Source organism: Equus caballus, chromosome 20, assembly GCF_041296265.1.
Source record: "Equus caballus isolate H_3958 breed thoroughbred chromosome 20, TB-T2T, whole genome shotgun sequence".
In the NCBI taxonomy this organism is placed as follows: Eukaryota; Metazoa; Chordata; class Mammalia; order Perissodactyla; family Equidae; genus Equus; species Equus caballus.
Window position 1 is genome coordinate 31,142,806 of NC_091703.1, and position 26,112 is coordinate 31,168,917.

Genomic DNA, 26,112 nt, shown 5'->3' on the forward strand with positions numbered 1-26,112 from the left:
ATCATAAGACTTTGATTATAGGCTCCACAAGCTAAAAAAGATGTTGAAGATCCTCTGCTTTACACAATTTACTACTAGCAGATCCAAATGAATCTTTTCATTTTTTTTATTTTTTTATTCAGGTGTAATCAATTATTTCTGATGAGCATGACATAACTTATCTCTTCAGGGTAGTTGATACAAAGGACATTTTCTCTCCCTCCCACACATGTGAAATAGATGTCCTCGTTATTAGAGAGCAGTCATTGAACAATAATCCTTGGGACCAACCATGTGCTCAACTCTTTGGCTGGTGCTATAAGGAAATTTTAAAAAGAAAGTATGGTTCCTACTCTCAGGAATTTATAGTATAATTGAGAAAATAAGACTTATATGCAAGAATTTTTAGAAAATAACTTTATACAGTATCCTATTAAAGGCTAGATGATTCAATCATAATTTTAAGAGATATAAAATAATGAGGGGTAGAATGTTCAGGGCTAGCTTCCTGGTGGGGAATAGGATAAATTTTAACTGATCCCTGAAGCCCTGATAATATTTGGGTGAAGAAGGAAAGACATCAGGTTAGGAGTGGAGGTTAAAATTAATAGGCATAAGTGTGTAAAGATACAAATGAGGACATTTTTGGAACTATGAGGTGATTAGCCCTAGGAAAGAGGAGACTGCATATTGGTGAGTAATGGGAAATGCTGTTCCATAAGTGGATGGATAAAGATGGAGAAGTTCTTGATAACCAGGCACAGATGTATATATGTGATGCATAGGAAATAAGATGTTATGGGAATATAAACAAAGGAGTGTCAGGCCCAAAGCAGAAAGTCCTATTATTTCTGGCAGATGCTTACAATATGAATCATAGTAACTACAGGGTGGAATCAGTGAAGCCAGTCAAGCTGCTGATGAAATAAGGTAGGAGTGAGTTGATTAGAGAAAGTCCAAAGGGGATAACGATTAAAAAAGGTGAGAAAGGGATGGAAATGAGGGACATTTTGTAGGAAATAAAAGTTACAGCCCTTAGTCTAAACTTGAGAGATGAAGAAGATGGATGAATCAATGTTTCCAATCCATGGAAATATCCAGTCCATAGAAATACCAAGACAATATTTTGGAGAAAAGAAGTTTTATTCTTGAAATGTTGAAATGGAAGAGGACTACTTGGGGAGGACAGCATATTGTGCTCTCCTGCCTTCACTCTCCGTTAATTAATTCATTCATTTTCTGACAAATACTTACTGTTCTTTGTATGCCAACCACTTGAGATACACTGGAAAGGAAAAACAAGTTCAATCTCCACCATGATGGACCTCATACCTTTGTGAGAGAGACCATCATTATCTACAATACTAAATAAATATTTTTTAAAAAATAAATGCAATTACATCTTCCATATTACAACAGTAGTAACCTACCAAGGTGCTATGACAGCATATAAAGGGAAAGGTAGCCTTAGTCAAAGAGGCAAAGGATGATTTTCCTAAGGAAATCCTCAAAAGATCTGGGATTGGTAGAATGAGCAAGAGTTGACTCAGAGTGAAGGAAAGGAACGTGGTGCATGTGAGGAAATGAAATGCATCCAGTATTGCAGGGGAGCAAAGAACAAGTGGACGCTGCTGCAAGGTGAGGCTGGTGAGATACCTTGAGGTCAAAACGTATTAAAATTTGTTAGACATGGTATGGACCTTTGTATTTTTCATAATAGCAATGGTTTTCTGGAGACTTATTTTTAAACAAGGAAGTGGTATGATCAGATTTTCTTTTTTGAAAAGATCATTCTGGCTGCAGTATGGAGAACATATTGGATGGGGAAAGACTCATGTTAAGCCAGTTAGGAGAAGAGTAGTACTCCAATCAATCAACAATGTCTTGAACTAGAGTACTGACTGTGTATATAGGTAGAAGCATTTATTGAGTTACTACTATGTATCAAGCACTAAGCTAAGCACTGAGATGAAGCCTTTGCCTTAAAAGCCTCATGGTTTTGTAATGAAAACAGAGTCAAAAACAAGCAGTTATACCATCCTGTAATGCATGCAAAGTTTAATTAAGAGAACTCTTTTTTTTGTATTGCAGTAACATTGGTTTATAACATTATATAAATTTCAGGTGTACATCATTATATTTCAATTTCTGTGTAGATTACATCATGTTCACCACCCAAAGACTAATTACAATCCATCACCACACACATGTACCTAATCACCCCTTTTGCCCTTCTCCCTGCCCCATTCCCATATGGTAACCACCAATCCAATCTCTGGTTCTATGTGTTTGTTTGTTGCTGTTTTTATCGTCTACTTACGAGTAAGATCATATGTTATTTGGCTTCCCCCTCTATTTATTTCATTTAGCATAATACCATCAAGGTCCATCCATGTTGTTACAAATGGATGGATTTTATTGTTTCTTACGGCAGAGTAGTATTCCATTGCATATATATACCACATCTTCTTTATTCATTCATCCCTTGATGCACATCTAGGTTGTTTCCACGTCTTGGCTATTGTGATTAATGCTGTGATGAACATACTGCTGCACTTATCTTTATGCATTTGTGTTTTCATGTTCTTTGGGTAAATACCCAGCAGTGGAATAGCTGGATCATATGGTAGTTCTATTCTTAATTTTTTGAGCAATCTCCATACTGTTTTCCATAGTGGCTGCATCAGTTTGCACTCCCACCAGCAGTGTATGAGAGTTCCCTTCTCTCTGCATCTTCTCCAACACTTATTGTTTCCCTTCTTGTTAATTATGGCTATTCTGATAGAATTGAGTTATCTCATTGTAGTTTTGATTTGCATTTCCCTGATAGTTAATGATACTGAACATCTTTTCATGGTCCTGTTGGCCTTCTGTATATCTTCTTTGGAGAAATGTCTGTTGAGATCTTTTGTCCATTTTTTTAATTGGGTTGTTAGTTTTTTGTTGCAAAGATGTATGAGTTCTTTGTATAGTTTGGATATTAACCGCTTATCAGATCTATGGTTTGCAAATATCTTCTCACAATTGTTAGATTCTCTTTTTGTTTTGTTGATGGTTTCCCTTGCTGTGCAGAAGATTTTTAGTTTGATGCAGTCCCATTTGTTTATTTTTTCTATTTTTTCCATTGTTTCCCTTGTCTGGTGAGACATGGGACTTGAAAATATGCTGCTAAGACCAATGTTGAAGAACATACTGCCTATGTTTTCTTCTAGAAGTATAATGCTTTCAGGACTTAAATTCAAATCTTTAATCCATTTGAAGTTAATTTTTGTGTATGGTGTGAGATAATGGTCTACTTTCATTCTTTTGCATGTGTCTGTCCAGTTTTCCCAACACAGTTTATTGAAGAGATTTTCCTTTCTCCATTGCATGTTCTTGGCTCCCTTGTTCAAAACCAGCTGTCCATAGATGTGTGGGTTTATTTCTGGGATCTCAGTTCTGTTCCATTGATCTTTATGTCTGTTTTTGTGCCAGTGTGGTGCTGTTTTGGTTACTGTAGCTTTGTAGTATATTTTGAAATCAGAGAGTGTGATACCTCCAGCTTTGTTCTTTTCCCTCAAGATTGCTTTGACTATTTGGGGTCTTTTGTTGTTCCATATAAATTTTCGGATTCTTTGTCCTAGTTCTGTGAAAAATTGTTGTTAGAATGTTGATAGGGATTGTGTTGAATCTGTAGATTGCTTTAGGAAGTATGGTCATTTTATCTATTTTAATTCTTTCCAATCCAAGAGTATGGAATATCCTTCCATTTCTTTGTGTCTTCTTCAATTTCTTTCAACAATGTTTTATAGTTTTCAGTGTACAGACCTTTCACCTCTTTGGTTAGGTTTATTCCTAGGTATTTTATTCTTTTTGTTGCGATTGTAAATGGGATTTTATTCTTAACTTTTCTTTCTGCTACTTCATTGTTAGTGTACAGTAACACGACTTATTTTTGTCTTTTGATTTTGTATCCTGCAACTTTATCATATTCACTTATTATTTCAAAGAGTTTTTTAGTGGAGTCTTTAGAGTTTCCTATATATAAAATTATATCATCTGCAAATAGTGACAGTTTCACTTCTTCCTTTCCAATTTGGATCCCTTTTATTTCTTTTTCTTTCCTGATTGCTCTGGTTAAGATTACCAATACTATGTTAAATAAGAATGGTGAAAGTGGGCATCTTTGTCTGGTCCTGTTCCTAGAGGGATAAGAATTAAGAGAACTCTTTAAACTGTCAGAACTCCAGGAAGCCTCTGTTCTTCCCTTTATTCTTTCATCTTTCTGCCACCTTATTTTGGTCATCCTTTATGAAGTCCAACTCTTGTCTCTCCCATTGCTATTTTAGTTTTTTATCCATTCCTCACAGTGAAGGTACAAGGGAAACCCATTGCAAGAGACAGGAACCAATTACTGTCCACCTCAGTTCTTGACAGTGAGTGAATTCTCTTCAAGCTGATTTCTTCCTTGCGGCACATCTAGTCCCAAAATGAACTGCAACGAGACTCCTGACCTTGTCCTCTGAGGGCTGTCCAGTGACCCAGAGAAACAGCAGTTCTGCTTTGGTCTCTTCCTGGCCTTCTACTTGCTGAGCCTCCTAGGGAGCTTGCTACTTTTGCTGGCTATTGGTGCTGACGTCTGCCTCCACACTCCCATGTACTTCTTCCTCAGCCAGCTCTCCCTGGTAGATCTCTGCTTTACTTCCACCACAGCCCCCAAATGCTGGAGGACTTGGGGACCAGTAACAAATCCATCTCCTTCTCTGGATGTCTGGCCCAACTATATTTCTTGGCTATTTTTGCTAATATGGACAATATGTTTTTGACTTCCACGGCAATCAACCACTATGCCACCATCTGCCATCCTCTGCACTATCCACTTCTAATAATTCCTTGCAGATGTGGGCTGCTAATGGGGGTCATGGGGAGCGGCCCACTCCAACTCTCTGATCCAAATCCTGTTGCTATCTTGACTATCCTTTATCAATCAAGAGATTCCTCACTTCCTCTGTGATTTTGGGCCACTCTTATGGCTTTCTTGCTCTGGGCCCACCTCAGTGAGGACTTCTGGTGGCTCTGATGGGACTCTTAGGAATCAGCCATCTCCTCTTCATCTTCATATTTTCCATGCTGTAGCTAGGGTTCCATCAGCAAAGGGGAAAAGGAAAACCCTGGCCACATTCAGCTCCCACATCTCAGTGGTCATCCTTTTCTACAGCACAGTCTTTGCCATTACCTGAAATCTTCAACTTCTCACTCCTCTGGGGAGCTGGTTGCTACTGTCATGTATACCCTGGTAACTCCCACTCTCAACCTTTTCATTTATTGTCTGAGAAATAAGGATGTGAAAGGTTCGTTAAAAAGGGTTCTGAGCATAGACAGTTTTGGGGATTAGGGATAACCCCCATCAACAAGCACTTTGGGAAAAATCACTCCCCACCACACCAACACGTGTACATAGTGAGTCAGCTAACACCAAGGCTGTCACAGAGCATCACGTGATCTATTGGAAAGAATACTAAACAGAAATCAGGACAACTAGATTCTAGGTCCCAGTCCAGGTGGGGATTTTGATATATACACCTATGGGTGGATTGGATTAGCTATTCTTTAACTTACCTTCCAACACAAATATTCAAACTGATCATCTGTTGCCACCACTAACACCATTGTGATCACCATTTTCTTTTCTATCAGTGGTTTAATAATGAAAATCCTCACCATCAGCTTTATTATAGCCAATATCATCTTTGTTATCATCAAAGTCATCATACAAATTACTACATTCAATACTATCTTCATCAAACTACCAGTACCCTCATCATTAGTAAAAGAGTAGGAACATGTTGTGTACTATTTTCCCCTTTTAATCTCTCATTTTTCAAAATATTTTTTATATTTGTATATTTGTGCCATGTTTGAGAGTTTCTAGGGAAGTTCTGAGCTGTGACTGAAAATTGGAAGGTAGCTGAAAGTAGGATAATTTTTTGAATACTCTTTGCTTTGTAATAGAGCAAGAATATATTTTCTATGTAAATTTTATTTATTAATTTTATTCTACAAAAATAAAATGTTCTATGTGTCATTCAATGAGTGGATTCTTCTTTCAGACATATACTGTCAAAGAGTGATGCAAAGAATTTTTTGCATTGCATTATAAAGAGAATGCACTCTTACAAGTTCTGTCACTATATATCCAGCTTGTATTTCTATATATATCATATATATGTAAAATCACAGACTGTGTATTGCATTTATTTGAACCATTACCTGTAATTAATCTTGTACATTGTGCCTTATAAGATTTGATTAAACACCTGATGATACGTTCTATTCAGAGCAAAAGCTAGATTCATGGATTAGATAGAGCTCTAACTTAGTAAGAGTTCCCCTGAGATTCTCAGACCGCATTTTCTGTTCAGCATCTGCATCTATGTTCAGCTCACACTTTCTTCCTGGATCATCTAGAAGTTAGTATTGTCTTTCAAATTCTAACCTAATGACTTCCTTCTTACAGCATTCTTCAGAAAATTACTTTCAAGTGAAAGATTATTGACTGAATGATCCCAGTTAATGTAACTTCTGGTCCTACAAGCAGTCTTTCCCATTCCCTAGGATCTTGTGATGACAAATATTTTTTCTTTTTCTCTGAATGTCCATCCTTCAGCTGAATACTGTATGCCACAAACAACAGTATATCTAAGGTAAGCCAGCCTTGGTGAGTTGTAGAGGTGAGTAACAGAGTTCAAAAATCCAATAAGGTGGGCCAGTCTTATGGCCTGGTGGTTAAGTTCAACATGTTCCACTTGGGCAGCCCAGGTTCACAGGTTCAGTTCCTGGGCACAGACCTACACCACACATCAGCCATGCTATGGCGACAACCCACATACAAAATAAAGGAAGATGGGCACAGATGTTAGCTTAGGGTGAATCTTCCTCAACAAAAAAGAAGAATACTGGCAACAGATTTTAGCTCAGGGCCAATCTCACTCAGAAAAAAAATCCAATAGGGGTCAGGAGCCCAGTGACAGTAACAATAATCCAGACCATCAGTAACAGTTTAAGATGTAATACAAAGTTCATTCAGTGCTTAATTAGAGGATATATAATAGGATTCCTGAGGACAGGAACAAAAGCTCAAATTTAACTGGCCTGAGGATAACAAATGAATATAAAGGAAAGCATAGGGATACAGAGAAGGTCCCAAGGGATAACAAATCGAGATAAGGGAAAGCATATAGATACAGATAGTTTCCCTCGTGAGAAGGAATACAAGAACTCCCTTTCTGGAGTCATGCACCTGAATCTAAGGTATATATATATATATGTATATATACACACCTTATAATATTCAGTATAATATTCAGTGGAAATATATATATATATATATTTCTGCCTGGGCATCTTGCTACTTTGGGTAGCATTTATAAACATCCACAGTTGTGACCTGGGATTTTGGAAGAAGGAATTGACAATAACTATCACTAAGCACTTCTCATACCTGTCCACCATCATCACTACCACAATTTTTCTCACTCACATTTTTTTCATGGTCATTCAATATAATTTAATCAAATTCTGAAAGTATACATTGAGCAACTACCATAAAGAAAGCATTGTGAGAAGCACGAAAGAGAATGATCAGCATTCACCAATGAAAAACTTAGATTAAGGGGCATAATTTCTTATAATAACACTTTAATAAGATATTTACCATAATAAAACCATTTTTCAAAATATGAAACACTTCTACTTATGGACATGATGGACTAACTGATACTGGAGTATCCTCCCATCATAACTAAGTAACTGTAAAACAGGACAAAATATAAGGGTCAATTACTCAGGCAGGTATACAAGATTGTGATCCCTGAAAGAGGAAAGCTCACAAGATGAGCCACACAATCACTCAGTTCTCCACTTGAGGACAATTTCCTAACTATGGCACAAAGAAATGAATTGCAAGCAGAGAACCATAATATTGGAAGAGGTCATTGAAAGGAAGTGATTGCTGGTTGAACTGCAAGCTGGACCCAGGCAATCCAAGGCCCCATACCACTTCTTGTATACTTGGAATATATGCTCTGCCCATCATTGCCACATTAGGAGCTGTTTCAAGCATGCAGCCTTGAAAGAGTAATGTGTTGTTGAGATCATCTGGACTATATACCTGACTGAAGCTGTTAAGGCCTCTATGTAAATTTTTAAGATTCTGGCAGACAGATGTGGAGATCTATTCATCTTGTGGCTATCCAAGACAAGTCTTGTATGTGAGTTCGCTTGCTTGTTAAAACCACCACCTACCAATCTGTAGTGCCCTGTTTCTTTCTTCAGTCTCTCACTGCCCTCCATGTACAAGGCCAGTTTCAAATTTCATCTAGGGAACTCCTGAGGTTGTGAATCAACACACGGGCAATCCCACTGATCTGAGAAAGGAGAAATCAGAGTTTGGGGCATCAGAAGAAACTGAAAGTTGGATAGGATAGGGAATAGGATAGGGATAGGGATAAGATAGGGATAGGGAATCAGAGAGGAGAGATCTCTCTGTGTAGAAGAGACCCAAAGATAAATTTGAAAAGGGTAAGGGGTCTGTGAGCTGTGACTGACAGCCAGATTGTCAATGTAAAGGGAAAGACAATTTGAGACTTATCAGAGAGAAGTTTCTATAGGATTGAAATGAAGCAGACACTAGAAGTGGAGCAGGGCTTGGGGAAGAGCAGTACCAGGAGAGTGTTGTTCTGGCTCTGCTAAAATGAGGAAATTCCATTAACACCTCATTAATACCCCTGTCATCAACATGACACACTTAAAGCCCAGTAAAAAACACATTCCTGAGTTAGGCCAGGTCTAGAGAAGGAGTAAGGCATGCTCTAGACCAGGCCTAACACAGCCTAAAACTAAGCCCTGGCTATGCCCATCAGGAAAAGAGAATTTGGAGGGGGATTCATGTTACGTAGAGAGGTTTGTAAAGCACACTGTGCTTTCCACAAATCCATACTACCAAAGCACAAAACCAAACCTACTCATGTTCAAGGTAATATTTCCTGATTTGAAATGTCTGCTAGAAAAAAACACTTAATATTCTTCTGATGAAGATAACAAAATTCAGAGTTTCTATATTGACCTGTATTCAGTTAAAAATTTTTAGTCATACAAAGAGATGGCAAAATGTCATCAATATTCAAAAAGATGGTGGTGAATAAAAACCAAACTTGATGTAGCCCAGATGTAGGAATTTACAGGGGAAGATTTTACAACAGCAATTTACAAAGGTATTTAAACATTAAAAGAAAATATGTTCAAAGAGCTAAATCATTTTAGGAATTAATCATCAACTTTCATCAATGGATGCTAAAAATATCTGGTGAAAGGTTGATTGGGAACAGAATAACACATGGATCAGACTGACACCACATGAACCCAGTAATCAGTAGTATAAATAGCATCACTAAAAGTGGGACAGGCAAACATGCTGTGCTTCATGAGATGATGCGATAGAAATAATGCAGCAACTTTGCGATATTCTGCTAAAAAGTCAACAAAGATCCAATCAAGCTTCTATCTAAATATCAGTTTTGCCATGTAAATGCTGGACAGTTAGGTTTTTTGATTGCAATGTAAGTGCCTGACGTTAAGCTTTTGATTGTCAAGGCATCCTTTCAAAAACATCCATCTCAAAACATATTGTCAACTACACAACCAGATAAAAAGCCAGGTCATCCCACCCATGAATTTTCCCTTTTATAAAGTCCTGGGTGACTTAGATAACAGACTGTGTAAGTGACCCTGCTTTTCCTTTCTCACTCTTTAATTCCTGCTATTAAGTTTTAAATTCAACAATAAAGAGTGAACCCTCAAAACCCCAGGCACTTCACCCTCAACCCCAATAACAGGAGAGCCCCAGGTCCATGCAGTCTCTCTAGTCTACCTAAGACTTCTCAGTGTGGCTCCAGGCATGCCATGGACCCCCCAGGACCTATGATTAATAAACCCTGTTTTTTCAAAGTTCCCTGATGGCTGTTGCTGAGCTGTGTCTTACAATCGTAATAAGAACCACAAGGGCCAGTCCAGCCACAGCATTGGCTCCAGTCAGGCAAATGTCTGCGGGGGCTCACCACAAGTACAAACCCAAAAGAGTGCCTCAGGCATTCCTAGCTATAGCATCACTATCGATAGGCTGAGACTAACACAAAACAAGTTTTTGTTAAAGACAAGATATAGGAATAGAGGTTAAGTAAAACCATAAGTAAGCAATCAGTCTAATTTAGAATATGGAACATTCTACAGGATAACCAGATTTCTCCAATAAATTAAGGGTGTGAAAAAAAGAGGGGAAGGGGACTACTCTGAAATAAGACACTAAGAAACATAATAAAATCCATCATGTGAACGCTATTTGCATCCTAATTTTAAGAATTTACTTAAAGATAATTGGAGATTTGAACACAGATTATGTGTTAGATGACATGGAGGAAATATTGATAACTGTCTTAAGTATCATAATGGGAGGGTCAGCATGTTTTTTATTAAGTTGTCTTTATCAATCAGAGGGCATATTAAATACTGCTTATGTAATACATACTTATACAACTTACACAATATTTACACAACATCTGGAATTTGCTCTAAAATTCTCCAGAAAACAAGGAGCTATAGGTAATTGAGACAGGAATGACAAATGTTGATGTTGAAACTGAATGACAGCTATGTGGGAGTTTACATATTTCCTCTACTTTTGTGGACGTTTGAAATTTTCTGTGATATAGAAGTTAAAAATAAATATATAAAATGAATTCATTTTTAACATTTTTAATATGCATATCCCTAGACCTGGCAATTCAACTCCTAAGAATTTTTTATAGGAAAATCTAGATGTAAACTACATATGGTAAAGAATTGAATACAACTAAAAATTCACACAATAGAAGATCATTTTAACAAATCATGCTTCACCATACTACAAAGCCCAGAAGAATAAATAAGTACATACTTGTTGAAATAGAAAGGTGTTCAAGACATAATATTCAGTGGAAACCCAGATTACAAACTTGCATGAACCAACAAGTATATATCTATATTTATATACATATACATATGCACACAAAGCACCCCATATTGTAGATATGTTTTGAGTTGCTATTTTTATATATCTATTTTTCATATTAAATATCCATAGACTTTTTAATAAAGAAATAATAAAAGATAAATGTAAACTTTTTAAGTTAGCATTTGCAAATTGTTGCTCTACCATCTTCATTTTTAGAGTAGCTACAGAATGTTTTACAGAGAGAAACACCAGAATGGAACAAAGTTATTCCTCCCCAACCAAGCCTGGCAGACATCCCAAAGGAGACTGGCAAAGTCCAAAGAAAATCTTCACCACCAGCCTCCTTCAATCAAGTGTTTCCGTTTGCTTCATATAGAGAAGCCTCCATAGTGCCTGATGAACTTCCTTATTCCTCAGGGTGTAGATCACAGGATTGAAGAGAGGGGTGACCACAGTGTAGAGTAGGGCAAAGACCTTGGAGAGGAGCTGAGAGTGGACAGCAGAGGGTGCAATGTATAAGACGATGAGAGTCCCATAGAATGTGGACACTACTGCTAAGTGGGAGGAGCATGTGGAGAAAGCCTTTCGCCTACTGGCCCCAGCAGGAACTCTCAGCACAGCTACCACAATCCGTGCATAAGATGTGAGAATCAGTCCAAAGGGAACAGTGAGGCAGACCACAGACAGAATGAATGTTGTCAACTGGGCTATGCTGGGATCTGAGCAGGCCAGGCCCATCAAAGGCGTGAAGTCGCAGTAAAAATGGTCAATGTGGTTGGGGCCACAGAATCTCAGCTGGGCCATCAGGCCCACAATCAACCCACCTACCATGAAAGCAGAAAGCCAGGCTATGACCACCAGCCCCAAGCACCATCTGGGTCCCATTAGGAGAGGGTAGCGGAGTGGGTGGCAGATTGCCAGATAGCGATCATATGCCATGACAGCCAGTACAAAACATTCAGCTGTGGCTAGAGAACCAAAGATATAGAACTGGAGCAAGCAACCAGCCACAGAGATGGCTGCCTCCCGCAAGAAGCCCTCCAACATTTTTGGCACCACTGTGGAGGTATAAAGGATCTCCAGGAAGGACAGATTAACCAGGAAGAAATACATGGGTGTGTGGAGTCTCGGGGAGCTAACCACTGCCACAATGATTAGCATATTCCCTACGATGATGGAGGTGTAGATGAGAGTGAACACAATAAAGAAAAGGAGATGCAGCTCAGCTACGTCAGAGAAACCAAGGAGGACAAATTCAGTGATAGTTTGGTTTCTTATGGAGACAGTTTCCATGAGGATCATCCACGTTTCTGCCTGGCAGTGATTAAGGGAGAAATTTCAGCGCAGCACTATATCTTCTACATCAAGTCTGAGATAAGTAGGGCTAAAATCAAAAGGGTAAAAGTTAGTCTCCAAAACAAGAGTCACTTGCATAAGTTCTCATTTGCCCTCTTTTTAGTTGCTAACTTCTTCTCCAACTCCTATACTTCCCTGCATTCCTGAATTGTGCATATTCTTCAAGGCTTGAGATAATTTGTCCAAACTCATGATTGCAGTCTTCAGAGCCTTGTACCCTATTTGTTCAATCTAACATTTCTATGATGTAATAAATTCCATCATCCTAATCTATATAACCAGCAATACAGCCTTCCTCATGTGCAACTGTATAATATCCTCCCAATGCCTGCTAGTCGTTTCCTGTCTTCAACTCAAAATCAGCATGATCAAAAACAAACTCTTGTGTCTTCCTTAACCACAACCAACTCTGCTATGAGTGGTTTGAAAATTCTGCCTTGACTCCCAAGCTTACTATATCATAGTCATCTTTATCTTAATACCATCTCTCATTCTCCACACCCCAATCAGTGAAATCTCATCAATTTTTCCTTGGAAAATTCTTATACATTCCCTCCTCTCTATCCCACCATTAATCTCACAAGCTCTTCACAACTGTTTTAGCACAAGTACCTTCTACATAGTTGTCTAGTGTCTAGTTTTCCCTCTCCCTTATCAAAATAGTCTTCTTTAAGTACCAGTTTCATCAAATTATTCAGGATTTTATAGTGGAAATGTGATAAACTATAATGGCTGAGAAAGTGTATGTGCTGTGGGAGCAGAGAGAGACCAAAGCCAGAGTAGGGGTGAAGAGAAGTGTGAGAACCCAGGTCAAGGAAGGCTCCCTGAAGAAGGTAGTTTTTAGGATAAGTTTTGAAAGACATTTAAGAGTTGACCCGGCAAGGGATAGGAGAATGAGAAAAGCTTTCCAGGCAGGAGAGAGATATATGAAAGCAATATCGTGTATTTGAGCTTTTGAGATTGGAAAATGGGTCTTTGTACCTGCAGGGAAGATCTCATATGCTATCCATAAGGATGTGTGTGTTGATTTTGAGACAGGAGAACACATCAAATGACTAAGATCACAGGGGAAAGTTACAGAAAAGAAAACATATATATATAATATATATATATATACATACATATGCATATATATATATGGATTTTTTATGTGTGTATATACATACCAAATCCTAACAATATTATTTTCTAGGTTGTGGTACTAATAAGCATAAATTACATTTATTATCACACAAAATGTAAGTTCTCTTTAATGCAAATAGCTTCGAACATCAGTTGGCTAAATGGTGGAAACTGGATGGCTAAGGGCCAAAGGTGGGTGGGAGACTTTTCACTGCATACTATTTTGTAATTTTGTGTGAGGCCAAAAATTTCCTTTGCATAGAATCCCATTTCTCACTCCTCTGCCCACTGCTACTATGAAATCTTCAAAGGCCCAGCTTAAGTTTCATCTCCATGAAGCCTCCTTGACTAATGGAACCCTTTATTTCTTGAGCACTCACATACTAAGTATCTAGTGTATAGAAGATATGCCAGGTGCTGAGGATACTAGGCCAAATAAAACCAGTCCATATTTGTAAGGAGCTTACAATTGGTTATGGAAGATGGACAGTCAACAGATAATTGCAATACACTAAAAGATAGTTAATGAATTCGACCTGGAAGAAACACTACTGAAAGGGAGTTATCCTAAAGTGAACAACGATTGCTGTGGAAGATAGAAAATATGGAGCTGAGGGCGTTTCAGGTAATAGGAAAACCACGAACAGACACTGAGGTAAGAAACAGCATAGAATGTGCAGAGGGAAAGGAAGTGTCAGGGGGAAAGTAACAAAGGGAAAGTAAAACAAATTCACTGCTGAAGAAGAATTAGAAATGAGTGAAGAATGGTGGAAGATAGAGATACAGAGGTGGGCCGGGACCCGAGCATTAGGGCCCTTTCCTGTCACAAGGAGGACCTAGAGCTCCAACCTGTTGGCAATGAGGCACACTTGAAGGTTTTTAAACACCAGATTGGTGTGGTTTAGCCTGCATTTAGATAGCATTAAAGACGCTAGACCCAAGGTAACAAGAATGAAAAAAAGGAATGACTCCACGCAGCTGAAACCTGGTGTGCAATTGTGTGCTGCCTTGAATTGATAATTTATTTTATTGTTTGTACTTTCACCTCCAAAAAAAGACTGATAGTTTATAACAGAGATTAAAATTTACATCTACCACTCTCAACAAAGTCCTAAAAAAGATGAAGTCTCAAATACCTAATGTTTAAAACCACTTCTCCCATATCAAGCTCATGTGAAGTGATCAGAGAGGGGTTCAGTACTTCATAGACCTGGAAATCCCACAGGTTCTGTTACCATCCTCTAACTCTTGCCTCTAGAAGGTATTCCCTTACCCTATACCCCATCTGTACTTCCTTGTGATAGGAATTTGTCATTCCTCTGTGGGTCTCCTTTAACTCCTAGATTATTTATCTGGCCCAAGTCCAATCCAAGACTTGCATTCTTTCTACAGCATTCCTCTCCAGGAGGAGAGGTAGGCATGCAAACCAGGCTAGAACACCTTCACTAATAAACAGCTCACCACTACCACTCCCCCAAAATTCAGTGTCAATACTGGACCATACTGACTCAGTAATCTGTTCTTATAAAGAACCAAGATGTACATTCCTGTCACTTCCACTCATTCATCCTCCAGGTCATAAATGAAGTGTAATCCTTCTTTTCTATTATGGCACTTCAGCTAGCTGAAATCAGAAACAGGTGGAGCATAGGACAAGAGCATCAAGGACAAACATAAGTTTAATGATTTTGTTGTGAAATTGACATGTGCTTATTGCAATCCATTTCATGACTTTATTCAAAGGAACAATATTATCACTCTCATTCCAACTATCCTGTAGAGGCAGTGTCAGGGGGAAAGTAACAAAGGGAATACACAATAAGGCTAAGAGCAAGTCAGAGGATCCAAAGGAAAGGAAGTTCCATTGACCTCCAAATGCAAGAGGGTAAAGAAGGGGCAGCAGTCAGAAGTATACGTCCCTGGGTAGCAATCTGTAGGGCCCCATGAAGACTTCACTCTTGGCAAAACCCTACCCCATGCCCACAAACACAATATGAGAAGAGAGAGAACAAACAGATTACAATATCCCCAGGCACGATTTACCTTTTTATGACACTGAACAATACTAAACAATGCTGATTTATCCAGGGGCATGTTTAGAAAATAACAGCTTAGATGGAAATGACAGCAAAGAGTGAAATATAAATATTATGGGAGCTCTGGATATTAAGCTGTTTTCAGTGAGGTCAAGGTGGTGTAATCCACCTGTACATGAGCTAGTCAACCTCAAACAAAAAAATTTCCACTTCATCTTCCAAAATTGTACACCTAATTTAAGTAAATGTGTGTGTCATCACAGAATCCACTAGCAAAGTTCATGGAAATATGGTTGTATTCCATGTTTGCAACCAAATCGTTCTTGAGAAAGTTCATTCATATGAAAACTATTTTCATTTTGTAACATAATCCTGGCTGTTCAGACCACTGCATTCCCAATCCTATTTTTCAAGGGATTGGGGGAGTTGAGAGAATGAGGAAAGTAAAGAAAAGGTAGTAGGATGTGAGGATTACAGAAAAATGGGAAAGTCATAGCAAGAGCAAGGTTAAGTGATAAGAGACCATTATTCCCTTAGAAACAAGGGACCATGGAATAGAGGAAGAAGCTGAATTTAGAGTTAGAAGACTCCAAGAAATGCAGAGTTTGAAGTCAAGGTAAGTTTCACCATACTAACTGATATGGAGATTAAAATACTGCAAAAATCTGTCTATTTTCTGAAAACATGCAATCATAGACTCAACTCTAAACGGATAAAAGTCATAGAAGGGATCCCTTAGTTAAAATTATCACCATTTATGAAAAATAAACTAGAGAACCTTCCAAGAAAAAATTCTTGAGGAAATACAGTATACCAAACTGTGAATTTTAATTTACATTTGAAAAGTGGAAAACATTTATTCTCATGTATTTTTAAACATCTACTAAGCATTCTATTTTTATAAACAGAAAGCAAATGGTGAATAAATTGTAACTTAGTTTGAAGTTTAATCTGTTAACTGTCTTCATCCCCCTTTGGCATTTAGTCTATGATAAAGCAGAAATATATACTTAAAAACTTTGAAAAAAATTTCACAAATTTAAGTGTATCCCAGTTCTGTTACTTCACCAGAAAGTAGGAGGATAAATTCCCACTATGAAGAATTGATGTGAGGGTGCCATACTCTATAACATACTCCGACTCAGGCTATCTTCATGAATATCTACTGTTCTCCATCTGCCGGGCAGAGGAGATAAAGGAAAAGAACAGGGATACAGAAAGAGGGATTGAAAATCGACTTCTTAAAGGTCCAATGGAAGAAGTAGCAACAGTAAGATTCCAGAGGAAGACTGTGGGATTTCCTTAAATGCCTTTGAAAAAAGATATTTTTTCTAACTCTCTGGGTTAAATGAAATGTGTTACTGATTAGAGCGAAAAAAGTCTATAAAGACCAATTCTGTAGCTTTTTTAAAGGTTCTATGAACTAAGCTATAAATAATTACACAAAAATAGGAAACTCACCTGAAATAGCAAGCCTATAGAAAAAACTAAAGAGGAGAACACATGATAAGATTTGCTGAAGACTTGAGAATATTGAAGTTTCCTTCCTTCAATTTCTTCCCCACTTGAGGTCACTCTGAAATAATGTAGGACATTGGTTAGAAATGTCATGCTTGTCACCCTCCACTCCCCAGAACCATTCTCTCCTCTACTCTCCATCTCCTTTTCTAGCTCCCAGACTCTTCTGTCCTTTCATCGTAGGTCCTTCCCTTTATCCCAAGGGAGGGCTGACAATTGCCAAGAGGGGAGATGCCCCTGAGAACCAATTATGGATTTCATAGAGAGGAGCCTTAAATGAACGAGAAACGTCAGGCCCCTGAGACACTTGTCTTTTTCCAGAGGAGATTCTTGAACTGTTGGCTTGACAAAAAATGGAGCAGAACCGAGAGTCACATGGAAATTGACCTTTCCATCCCCGTGGGGACTAAGGTCCTCCATCAAGCATCTCATCCCTCAATTCACAGTCTCTTTCTCAGAACTCATCACAAAATTATCCTAAGTTCTCTTCAGCATCCCTAATCACCCCACCACCACCACCACCACCAAAAGTAGTTCTCACAGAAGACTGTTCTTCAATCTTACTTCCCACCCTACAGCCTGCAGGACTTCTCACCACCCCAGGCAACTATTTCAATAGAGACAACCCTTGGCAGCAGTGTTTTACATAAATCATTAAAGCCTTGCCAGTGCTGGGCCTGCTTTGAGGGGAAGGAAGCTGGCACGTTGTTGCAAAGTAACATCCAAATAGTTATATGGCTTTTCGATATCCCCCATACCCTAATGCCTGCCAATGACTTGTCTCTCGCTCTTCCCTTCTGTGAACACTTCAGAAAAATGAGGCAGATCCATTGATTTCTCATCCCCAAAAGTGTGCTCAGGCACTTCTCCGTCATTTATCTGAATCAGACCCTTACTTCAGCTCCCACTTTCTCCCTGACTAACAGACCAACAGAGAAAACTTCGTCCTCTGAACTACTGTAAGACCCACCATCTATAGCCAACTGTAAATGCCCCCCTACTTTTTTTCACTCAACAGCTTAAATCATAGATATGACACATCCTTATTGCGACAATTCAAATAAAATAGTAGTCTCTAAAGAAAAATGAATATTCTCTCTTTTTTCCCCCCAAACACTCTATCCAACAGATGGAACCATTGTTAGATGTTGGTGTCTGTCTTTACATAATTTTTTCCTTTACTTACACAAACATACATAAACTTAATACCCTATGATTATTTCCATAGATGCCAAAGATCTCCAGATATCTTGTTAAATGGAAAAACTAAGGAACAAAACAGTGTGCTTTAGTATGTTCCCATTTGTACAAAAAAATGACAAACCCCCTCACTCATGTTTATTTTACATAGTGAAGAAACTATTACCTTCAGCTGCACTCAGATTCTAGGTAAGGGTGCTAGGGATCTGGGGTGGTAGAAAGATAAAATTTCCATTGCATGCATTTTTAACTTCTTACCATGTAAAAATTTTACCAGTTTAATTTTTTTGCATTTTCCCTGGTAACATGTAAGCTGTTTTCTTTTATATTTATCAAATTACAAAATTATAGATGCATACTGTAACAAATGAAAAGATGAAAGAAAATTATTATCATCTCTCCCAATCATTATGCTTCTAATGCCTCCTCCCTCTTACCCAGGATAACCAATGTAAAAGCCTGATATGAATCCTCATATATTTTTTCCTTACACAAGCATCGTAACATTACAAATAAAGTAGTAGTCTCTAAAATAAAATGAATATTCTTTCTTTCTTTGCTACAAACATTGCAGCCAACTGATGGTACACACACATACACACCAAAACACACGCACAGACACACAGCAGGGTTAGCTCTGACTGCTTGACTGAATGGTTGACTTGAGAGTTGACATGCTTCTTATTGCCAAAAAAGGACTCACAATACACACATTACTATCAAATTTGCTTTTTGCAGTAAACAAGATATGTGTACATTTATGCACAAAATGGATGGGTACTATTACTTAAGAAGTAGTAGATATAGATCTCTCTATACTGAAATGTCTTTTTGCATAAAAATATACACAACATATGATTTTACATAAGTGGCATCACATTGTGGATGGCACAGGTAGCATTTAGAGCTAACTTTTCATTGAATCTTTCTTGTTTTTTTTTTTTTTTCCTTTTTGGCTTTCTCCTGCTCTTCTTTCCTGTTCCATATATTTTTCTTTGCTCCCACAAACCATCCATTCATCTGCCATCTCCTCCTCATGTAACCCATCTTGAGAATCCATTGTGTATCCTTCTATAAATTTCCCCATGAGTAGAAATATATACTTACAAATACACACTCACATATGTATGTGTGGTGATATAATTAGCACATCGTTTTTAATACCTGTATTGAATTTATAACATAAAATATGAATTCAATACTTTCCTGAAAACGAACATTTAGGTAACCATCAATGTGTTTCATTACAAACAAAATTGCAATAAGCATTCTATCCCATGTGTATTTACCTACTATTCTCTCACTTTCAGCAGATAAATTTCCAGAAATGTGATTCCCAGCTCAAAATATACACACTTTTAAAATTTTAATATGGCCAAACTGCTTCCCACATAGGCAGTTGTCATTCTCAAAAGCATATGGAAATAAATCCAAAAACTTTTCACTAGCGTTAAATCTTAATGCGCTTTAGTATCTGCCAATCTGATGTGTCAAACATACTATCTTACGGTTGTTTTCATATGCATTTCCTTGGCAAGTAATGAAAGATTGAATCTGCTCTTCCATTTCTCTTTTTTTTATTTCTTCTTCTGTGCTTTATCTTTTCATATGTTTTATCCATTCTTGTTTCAATTAATTTTCTTATTAATTGTGTGATTTCTTTCTGTATTAGGAAAACATTGTCCTTTGTCCAATCAGATATAAGCCCCTTTAGAGAACCACATTGTAAGAAATTTCAGCACCTAGAACAGTTCTCCACACCTAAGCGCATTGAGTGCACTTTGGCAAGTCTGAATTCAGTCGGGACTCCAACTTAGCCCCCCAGTAAAACATAAACTAATGAAGAGTCCTACTGTCAAGGTCTGTACTGGGGAACACAACATGTTTTGAGTATTTTATACTCTCCTATCAATTTCACATATGCTGTTTAATTTTATTTCTCACATCAATTTTTGCGGTTGATATCAAGGACATTAATCTTAGTGAACAAAACAATTTGTGCACAATCCAAATTTAAGGATGTTCAAGATTGTTAACAGTCACTTTATGATCCTAGCATGAAGCGGTTCTGCACCAAATATGAAACTGATAGAGAAACACCACTTCAGAGGGGAATCAAGTTTCCCAGGAAGAGTCTGAATAATCTTAACTTTGAGAGATACTTGACAAACATTTTTGTCAAGATACTTTTTATTGCCTTTTTGACACCACAGATCCACACCAAAATCCCATAGTTGGAGTAAAAGATTGTTTGTGGGCTGTAGATGTTGGTATTATTAATTATCCTGGTAAGAGATTAAGCCTGGGCCAGAAAATGAGGCATCAAAAAGTAGACATGGTGCTAGCATGAAAAATATACTTTCACCTCCCTTGATGTCCTGGGCTCCATTTGGCCTAGACTGAAAGATGTGAAAAATTATGAGCAGTTCCAGATGAGATGTGGTATACCATTGGCCAAAGGAATTATCATGGACAATGATATTCAAATACATACGGGACAGTATAATAGCAAATAATTATCTGCATTATATTTACCTTCCATTAAACTAACCCTACAGTAGATTCTCCTATAAGCTATGACTAGATTTCAGTTGCACTCAGGGAATTCTGGGATGGCCTGTTCCCTTGTTCATGAAAAACAAGTACAGGGGATAGCAGTCACCTATCCCACAGACAGGATATGGAAAATGATGACAATCTCTGCAGAGGATGCTAAGTAAAGGAGGCAGCCAGCATTCTCACAGAGCACAATCATGAAGACATGATGAAAACAGCGGAGAGGAAGGGCCAGAGGAGATCGTTCTTGAACACATCTTGCGAATTCTCAGAATTAAATAAGGGACACTTCAGAGGAGCTAAATTCAAGATCAAGTTTGGTAACCATTTATATCATTGTGGGTTTGGGCACATATATATCCCTTTTTACATCAATAATTCCACTTGGAAAAGGAAGAGCACATTCCCTTGGATACCCCCATGTTTCTAGATTATTTCACAAGCCAGAGCCCAGTAATATCGTCTAATTGTCAGTTCCCAACACCCTACCCTAGCATCTTAGGCATCTTGCATCCAATGAGTCTTGGGATGCAATAGTATCTCATGGATTTAACTCAAAATATTATTTTATTCCATACCTTCCAAAGCTTCTTGAGGAATAGCAATCCATTTTCATAAAAAATAGGTAGTATTCCATCCAACAAGATTTTCCCAAGATAAATCATAGCTTTTTGTGGTTTCTAATAGAGATTTACATGGTCCTGCTATTTAACTTTTTTCTTTACTAGACTACATGCTAGAAGTAAATAATATCTAGGACAGGTAGTATATCCCATTTATCTTTGTTTCCCAAGTACATTGTAGCTGTTTCATAAATGATTAGTGAAAGAATGAATAGAAATGCATGAATGGATGAATGAATGAACAAAAATGGCCATTTGATTTGTAATCCCTGGCCCGCTGAAAATGAAATGACTTTAAATCATGTTAAGTGGAAAGAAAACACCAAAAATCACAACAGTAGAGAATATTAGAATAGAGTCAACCTTTACTATTTGTGTTTTCAGTATTTGTGAAACCACGTATTCTCTAGAGATTATTTGTAACTCCAAAATCAATACTCACAGCACTTTCCTAGTCACACATGCACCAGAGCCTGCACAGACGGCAAAAAGATTTGAGTCATGTAATGGGCTGAGGTTGAACAAAATGAAGCTCTGCCCTCTTGTTTCGCTGTTATGCTATAAACAATTGTCCTTTACATGGCATGATTAGTGCCGTATTTTTCACAATATGGGTTTTTTGTGGGTTTCTTTGGTGATTTCACTGTTTGCAATGGTCACCAAGTGTAGTGCTGAAGTGCTGTTTAATGTTCTCAAGTACAAAAAGGCTGACACGTGCTTTACAGAGAAAAAACATGTGTTAGACAAACTTTTTTCAGTCATGATTTGTAGTGCTATTGACTGTGAGTTCAAAGTTAATGAATGAACAATATATATTAAGTAAGGTGCATTAAGTAGAAGCACACTTAAAACAAGATTTTTTATATATATATATATATCAATTGACAAAAATGTGACCAGATGCTTGATTAACTCTAATCCTGAATTTCACCTAAAGAAAGAGGAAGAATTCAGAATTTGTCATTTCAGTGTTCATGACAACTTTATAGAAGGAACATCACTACCCCAAATAACAAGAATCAGATCTTTCTCATTTAAAGATGAGGATTCTGAGCCTCATGAAATTAAAATGAGTTGTACAAAGTTGTAGAGTAGATCAGTCACAGAAGCAGGATTAAAACCATGGCCTAGTTCAGTGGTCTCTCTGCTATATGTTCAATTCCTAGGATGCAATCAGAAAAGAGGAAACACAAAAGGGGAAAGAGGAGGATGGTAAGACATCAGACAAGCTTTAGGAGACTTTCCAATTTCAAAAAGAGTTGGTCGTGAAGTGGCACTCCACTTAGTGGGTTGAAACTATTATAGTCAGACTAAAGAAAGTAACATATTCACTGTAATCATAGTTCTTAAGACTTGATGGGGCTATTCCCCTCCTGTTGCAGACGTGGAACTAGAAGGATTTCCTCAAGCCCTCATGTGAACTCAGACAAACTGCCACAATTTTTTCCACGCTTAACCTGACTCTCTTTACTCCCACAGAGTAAGGCCTTTCTTAAAGTTTGAGAGGAAATGTTTGTGCTCAACAACAGCAAAAGAAGTCACTATTAGACACATTTTCCATTAATAAAGGTCATTGCTTATTGTTCAGGACCCTGTGTGAGGATTGAGCTTGTTCAGTGACTATGAATTGAAAAATATAACATCTTAAGTACTTCTAGAATTCATAACCTCAGAGCTAGACATTTCAGAGAGCAGGGGAGAAAGCTGGCCCCCACCAGCCTGTTCCCTACACAGACAGGAAGATGTGGTCCCTCTTCAGGGAAATGCCTTCTCTTGCAGGGCTCTTTGACCCTGAGGGAATCATTTGGTTGCTGCACTCTTGACACCAACCATCTCTGTGAGTTGTCTCTGTGTGCATGGGTCTTAGAGGGACAGTTCTCATGAGGAGAAGAGACTCACACCAATAAAACTCCTCTCCCCAGGGCCACCATCTCAGAGCCTGGAGGCTCAAGGGCTGAAAAATTAACTGGAAGATGCTTCTGAAAATTCTCAAGGTCTCCTGGAGTCCCCGAAACCCTAGGCAGCATATGGTTCTGAAAGAAGGATTGAGATAAGACAACATGGGGATCTTCTCTCCAAACTTTCTCCCTCAGCTGGACTTTCTGACTGTTTTTCCTAAAACAAAAGCTGCCTCCTACTTCTATATTCCACACAGCCAACTAATGCCATATTCCAGTCCTTTTGCCCATCATTGGTGAGTGCTATCTACTCCTGATCTAATGCCTTAGATGGTGGGGGTAAGTGTCTTTGATCATGCAAAAGAGATTAGGAATGGAAAGCTGAGGAGTAATTAATGATAGTGAACCAGATTTTCCCTCTTATTGGTCAGAATAAAGTCACTTTGTCCTTATTTTTAAAAGAGAGGAAGGAAGGAAGGAATGAGGGAAGAAAGGAAGGGATGAAGGAAAAGGTGGAAAAAGGAAAAACTGAAACTCAGAGAAGTCAGGGTAGGACACTCCAAAGCTAACCTGGAGCTACGCCCACCAGAAGAATAGTTTCATGTATTTCTCTCCCTCTCTAGAATCAGAGAATAAATATTTGCAGTAATGGATGAGAAAAAAAGTCTGTCATAAACTGCCAGAAGGGTGAGAGATGGAGAAGGTAGAGGGCTAGGAGTCTTTTATTTCAGAATTGCACTCAGACAGCTTCTCAGACTGCTGATCATCAACCCACTGTTTGAGGTCTGCCTTATATTTTGAAAGATTGGCTGTTTTCATGTAAATGTCCTCTGACTCAACTTTGTCCACAAGTTCACAAAAGGAAGTAACACAAGCAATGGCTCTATCTCAGTGACACGTTAAAATTTACTTTGAAAAAGTATTTATATATTTACCTGCTTTAAAAATTAAACAATAAATGAATATATAAAGTGAAAAGTATTTATAACATTTTGACATTTTTCAAGAGTCCTTATAGCTAGCATCAGAGCTGATTTGTCCAAAGTTTCAGAGGAAAATTTAGCTCATAAAATTAAGTGAATTCTCTAAAGTGAAAACAGGAAAGATGATAAGTGCAATTTCTTAACTACTAGCTCAAATTCTAGGGACAAATGTTATGGAGAAAGTAACTATAAGGACAACCTTCTGTTGGAGAATAGACAGGGCAGGGAGAGGGACTATTAGTTATCTGACAATAAAACTAACGAAAACATAGAGAGTCTGGTTGACTCTCCCTGCCCCTTCTCAATATCCCCATCATGGAAAATAAAATAAAATGCATATGACATATTTATACAAATAAAAGTGAAGGTAATGTTTCATAACACTAATTGCAGAATTAAGAGAGGAAATATAAATCTACTTCCATCAGCTGTGTTCTTCAGATTCCAGCACAGCTAAGAGGAGTTGTAATTTTTCCTTGTAGAGAAGAGAATGCCAAGGGGCTGCTAACCTGAGCTCATCCAGGCTACTGTATAAGTGCCCTGAAATAAAAACTGGAAGGAATGATATTAAATACAGATGAAGCTGATGGAACAAGATCTGATGATCAGGAAACAAGTGAGAATAAGTCTCAGTGCAGATTTTCATGTTTATGATACCAGTGACCTATACTTTCTCATTTATTCAGTCAAGGTGGAGAATAATGGACAATATAAATTCTCACATTTCCTCTCCATCCATAGAGTTCTCTAAGTGAGTTTGCTCAGTGGATAGAGCTGAATTTTGGTTTCTTCACCATAAAACCAACTGGTCTCACCATTTTCATGGCTACACTACTCACTGACCAGCAGTGTCATAAAAGTTTGTGGTTAGACACAAGGTGGGAAAGTATTAATTGAGGGAAAGTAGAAATTTTCAGGTGCAAATTCATCTCTGCCATCATGAGTCTGGCAGCATGCTGATAACATAGATGTAGAAAAGGATATAGCATCTTGTGATACATGGATGCCGAATCTAGAGTCCTACTGGAAAGATAAAGTGATTCACAACAGAATTAAAGACAAGGCTGCAAGCCAGCAGATGGACCTGTAAACCAGAAGCTTCAGCTCCCACATTACCACAAACACCAGGGTGACCTTCCACAAGCCTCCTCCCAGGGATGCAGTCCACTCATTGTAGATGAAGTTATTGGACTAGTATTTCTGGGACTAATTGCTGCTCTGAAGAACACCCTGGCCCTCTCTGAAAAATAAGAATTCAGAGCTAGTTCACTAGCCAGTGGACTGGAACATTTGGCCTAGCATTCATAAATGAATAAAGAAAGAAGGTTGCTATTTTACAAAACAGAGAGGAGATGCCAAGTATGAGCAAAGGCACCAAGGCAGGAAGGATCCTGGATTCAATGCAAAATAAGGAATGCTGTCTACACTGACCCCCAGTCATTAGATTCTCAAAATGTTAAATGTGCATCAGGGATAATAGCAATTATAGTTTACTAAGAAGTCTCAGTGTGTGCGATGTAAATTGGAACGATTTTATTTTTATGGTTACTGCCATAAACGGTGCTCTGTTTATTCCCTTCCTTTCCACTGATAACACACTTCCCTCATGAATCTCAGTCAGACCTCAGCCAGAGTCCCTAATTTGTCAATCATATTTAGTTTCTAAAACTGTTCTCTGGTTATTAAGACTGTTTACTTTTCATTTGCTTCTATTAAGATACAATTTTTCAGACTAACACAGGTTCATTTTTAAGTTTCAATCACGTGTTCACGTCAATGCTCTTTTTTTTTTTAATAACACCAGACAACAGAAGC

General features: G+C 38.0%; 1 protein-coding gene and 1 pseudogene across 1 annotated transcript; one reads left to right on the forward strand and one right to left on the reverse strand.

Moving 5' to 3' along the window:
• On the forward strand, positions 4,449 to 5,353 carry OR1O12P (olfactory receptor family 1 subfamily O member 12, pseudogene; annotated as a pseudogene).
• OR11A1 (olfactory receptor family 11 subfamily A member 1) lies at positions 11,351 to 12,307 on the reverse strand. The gene is given in 1 exon segment (NM_001391012.1): positions 11,351 to 12,307. A coding segment is annotated over 1 exon segment (957 nt).
• Between the last annotated feature and the right edge of the window lie 13,805 nt (positions 12,308 to 26,112).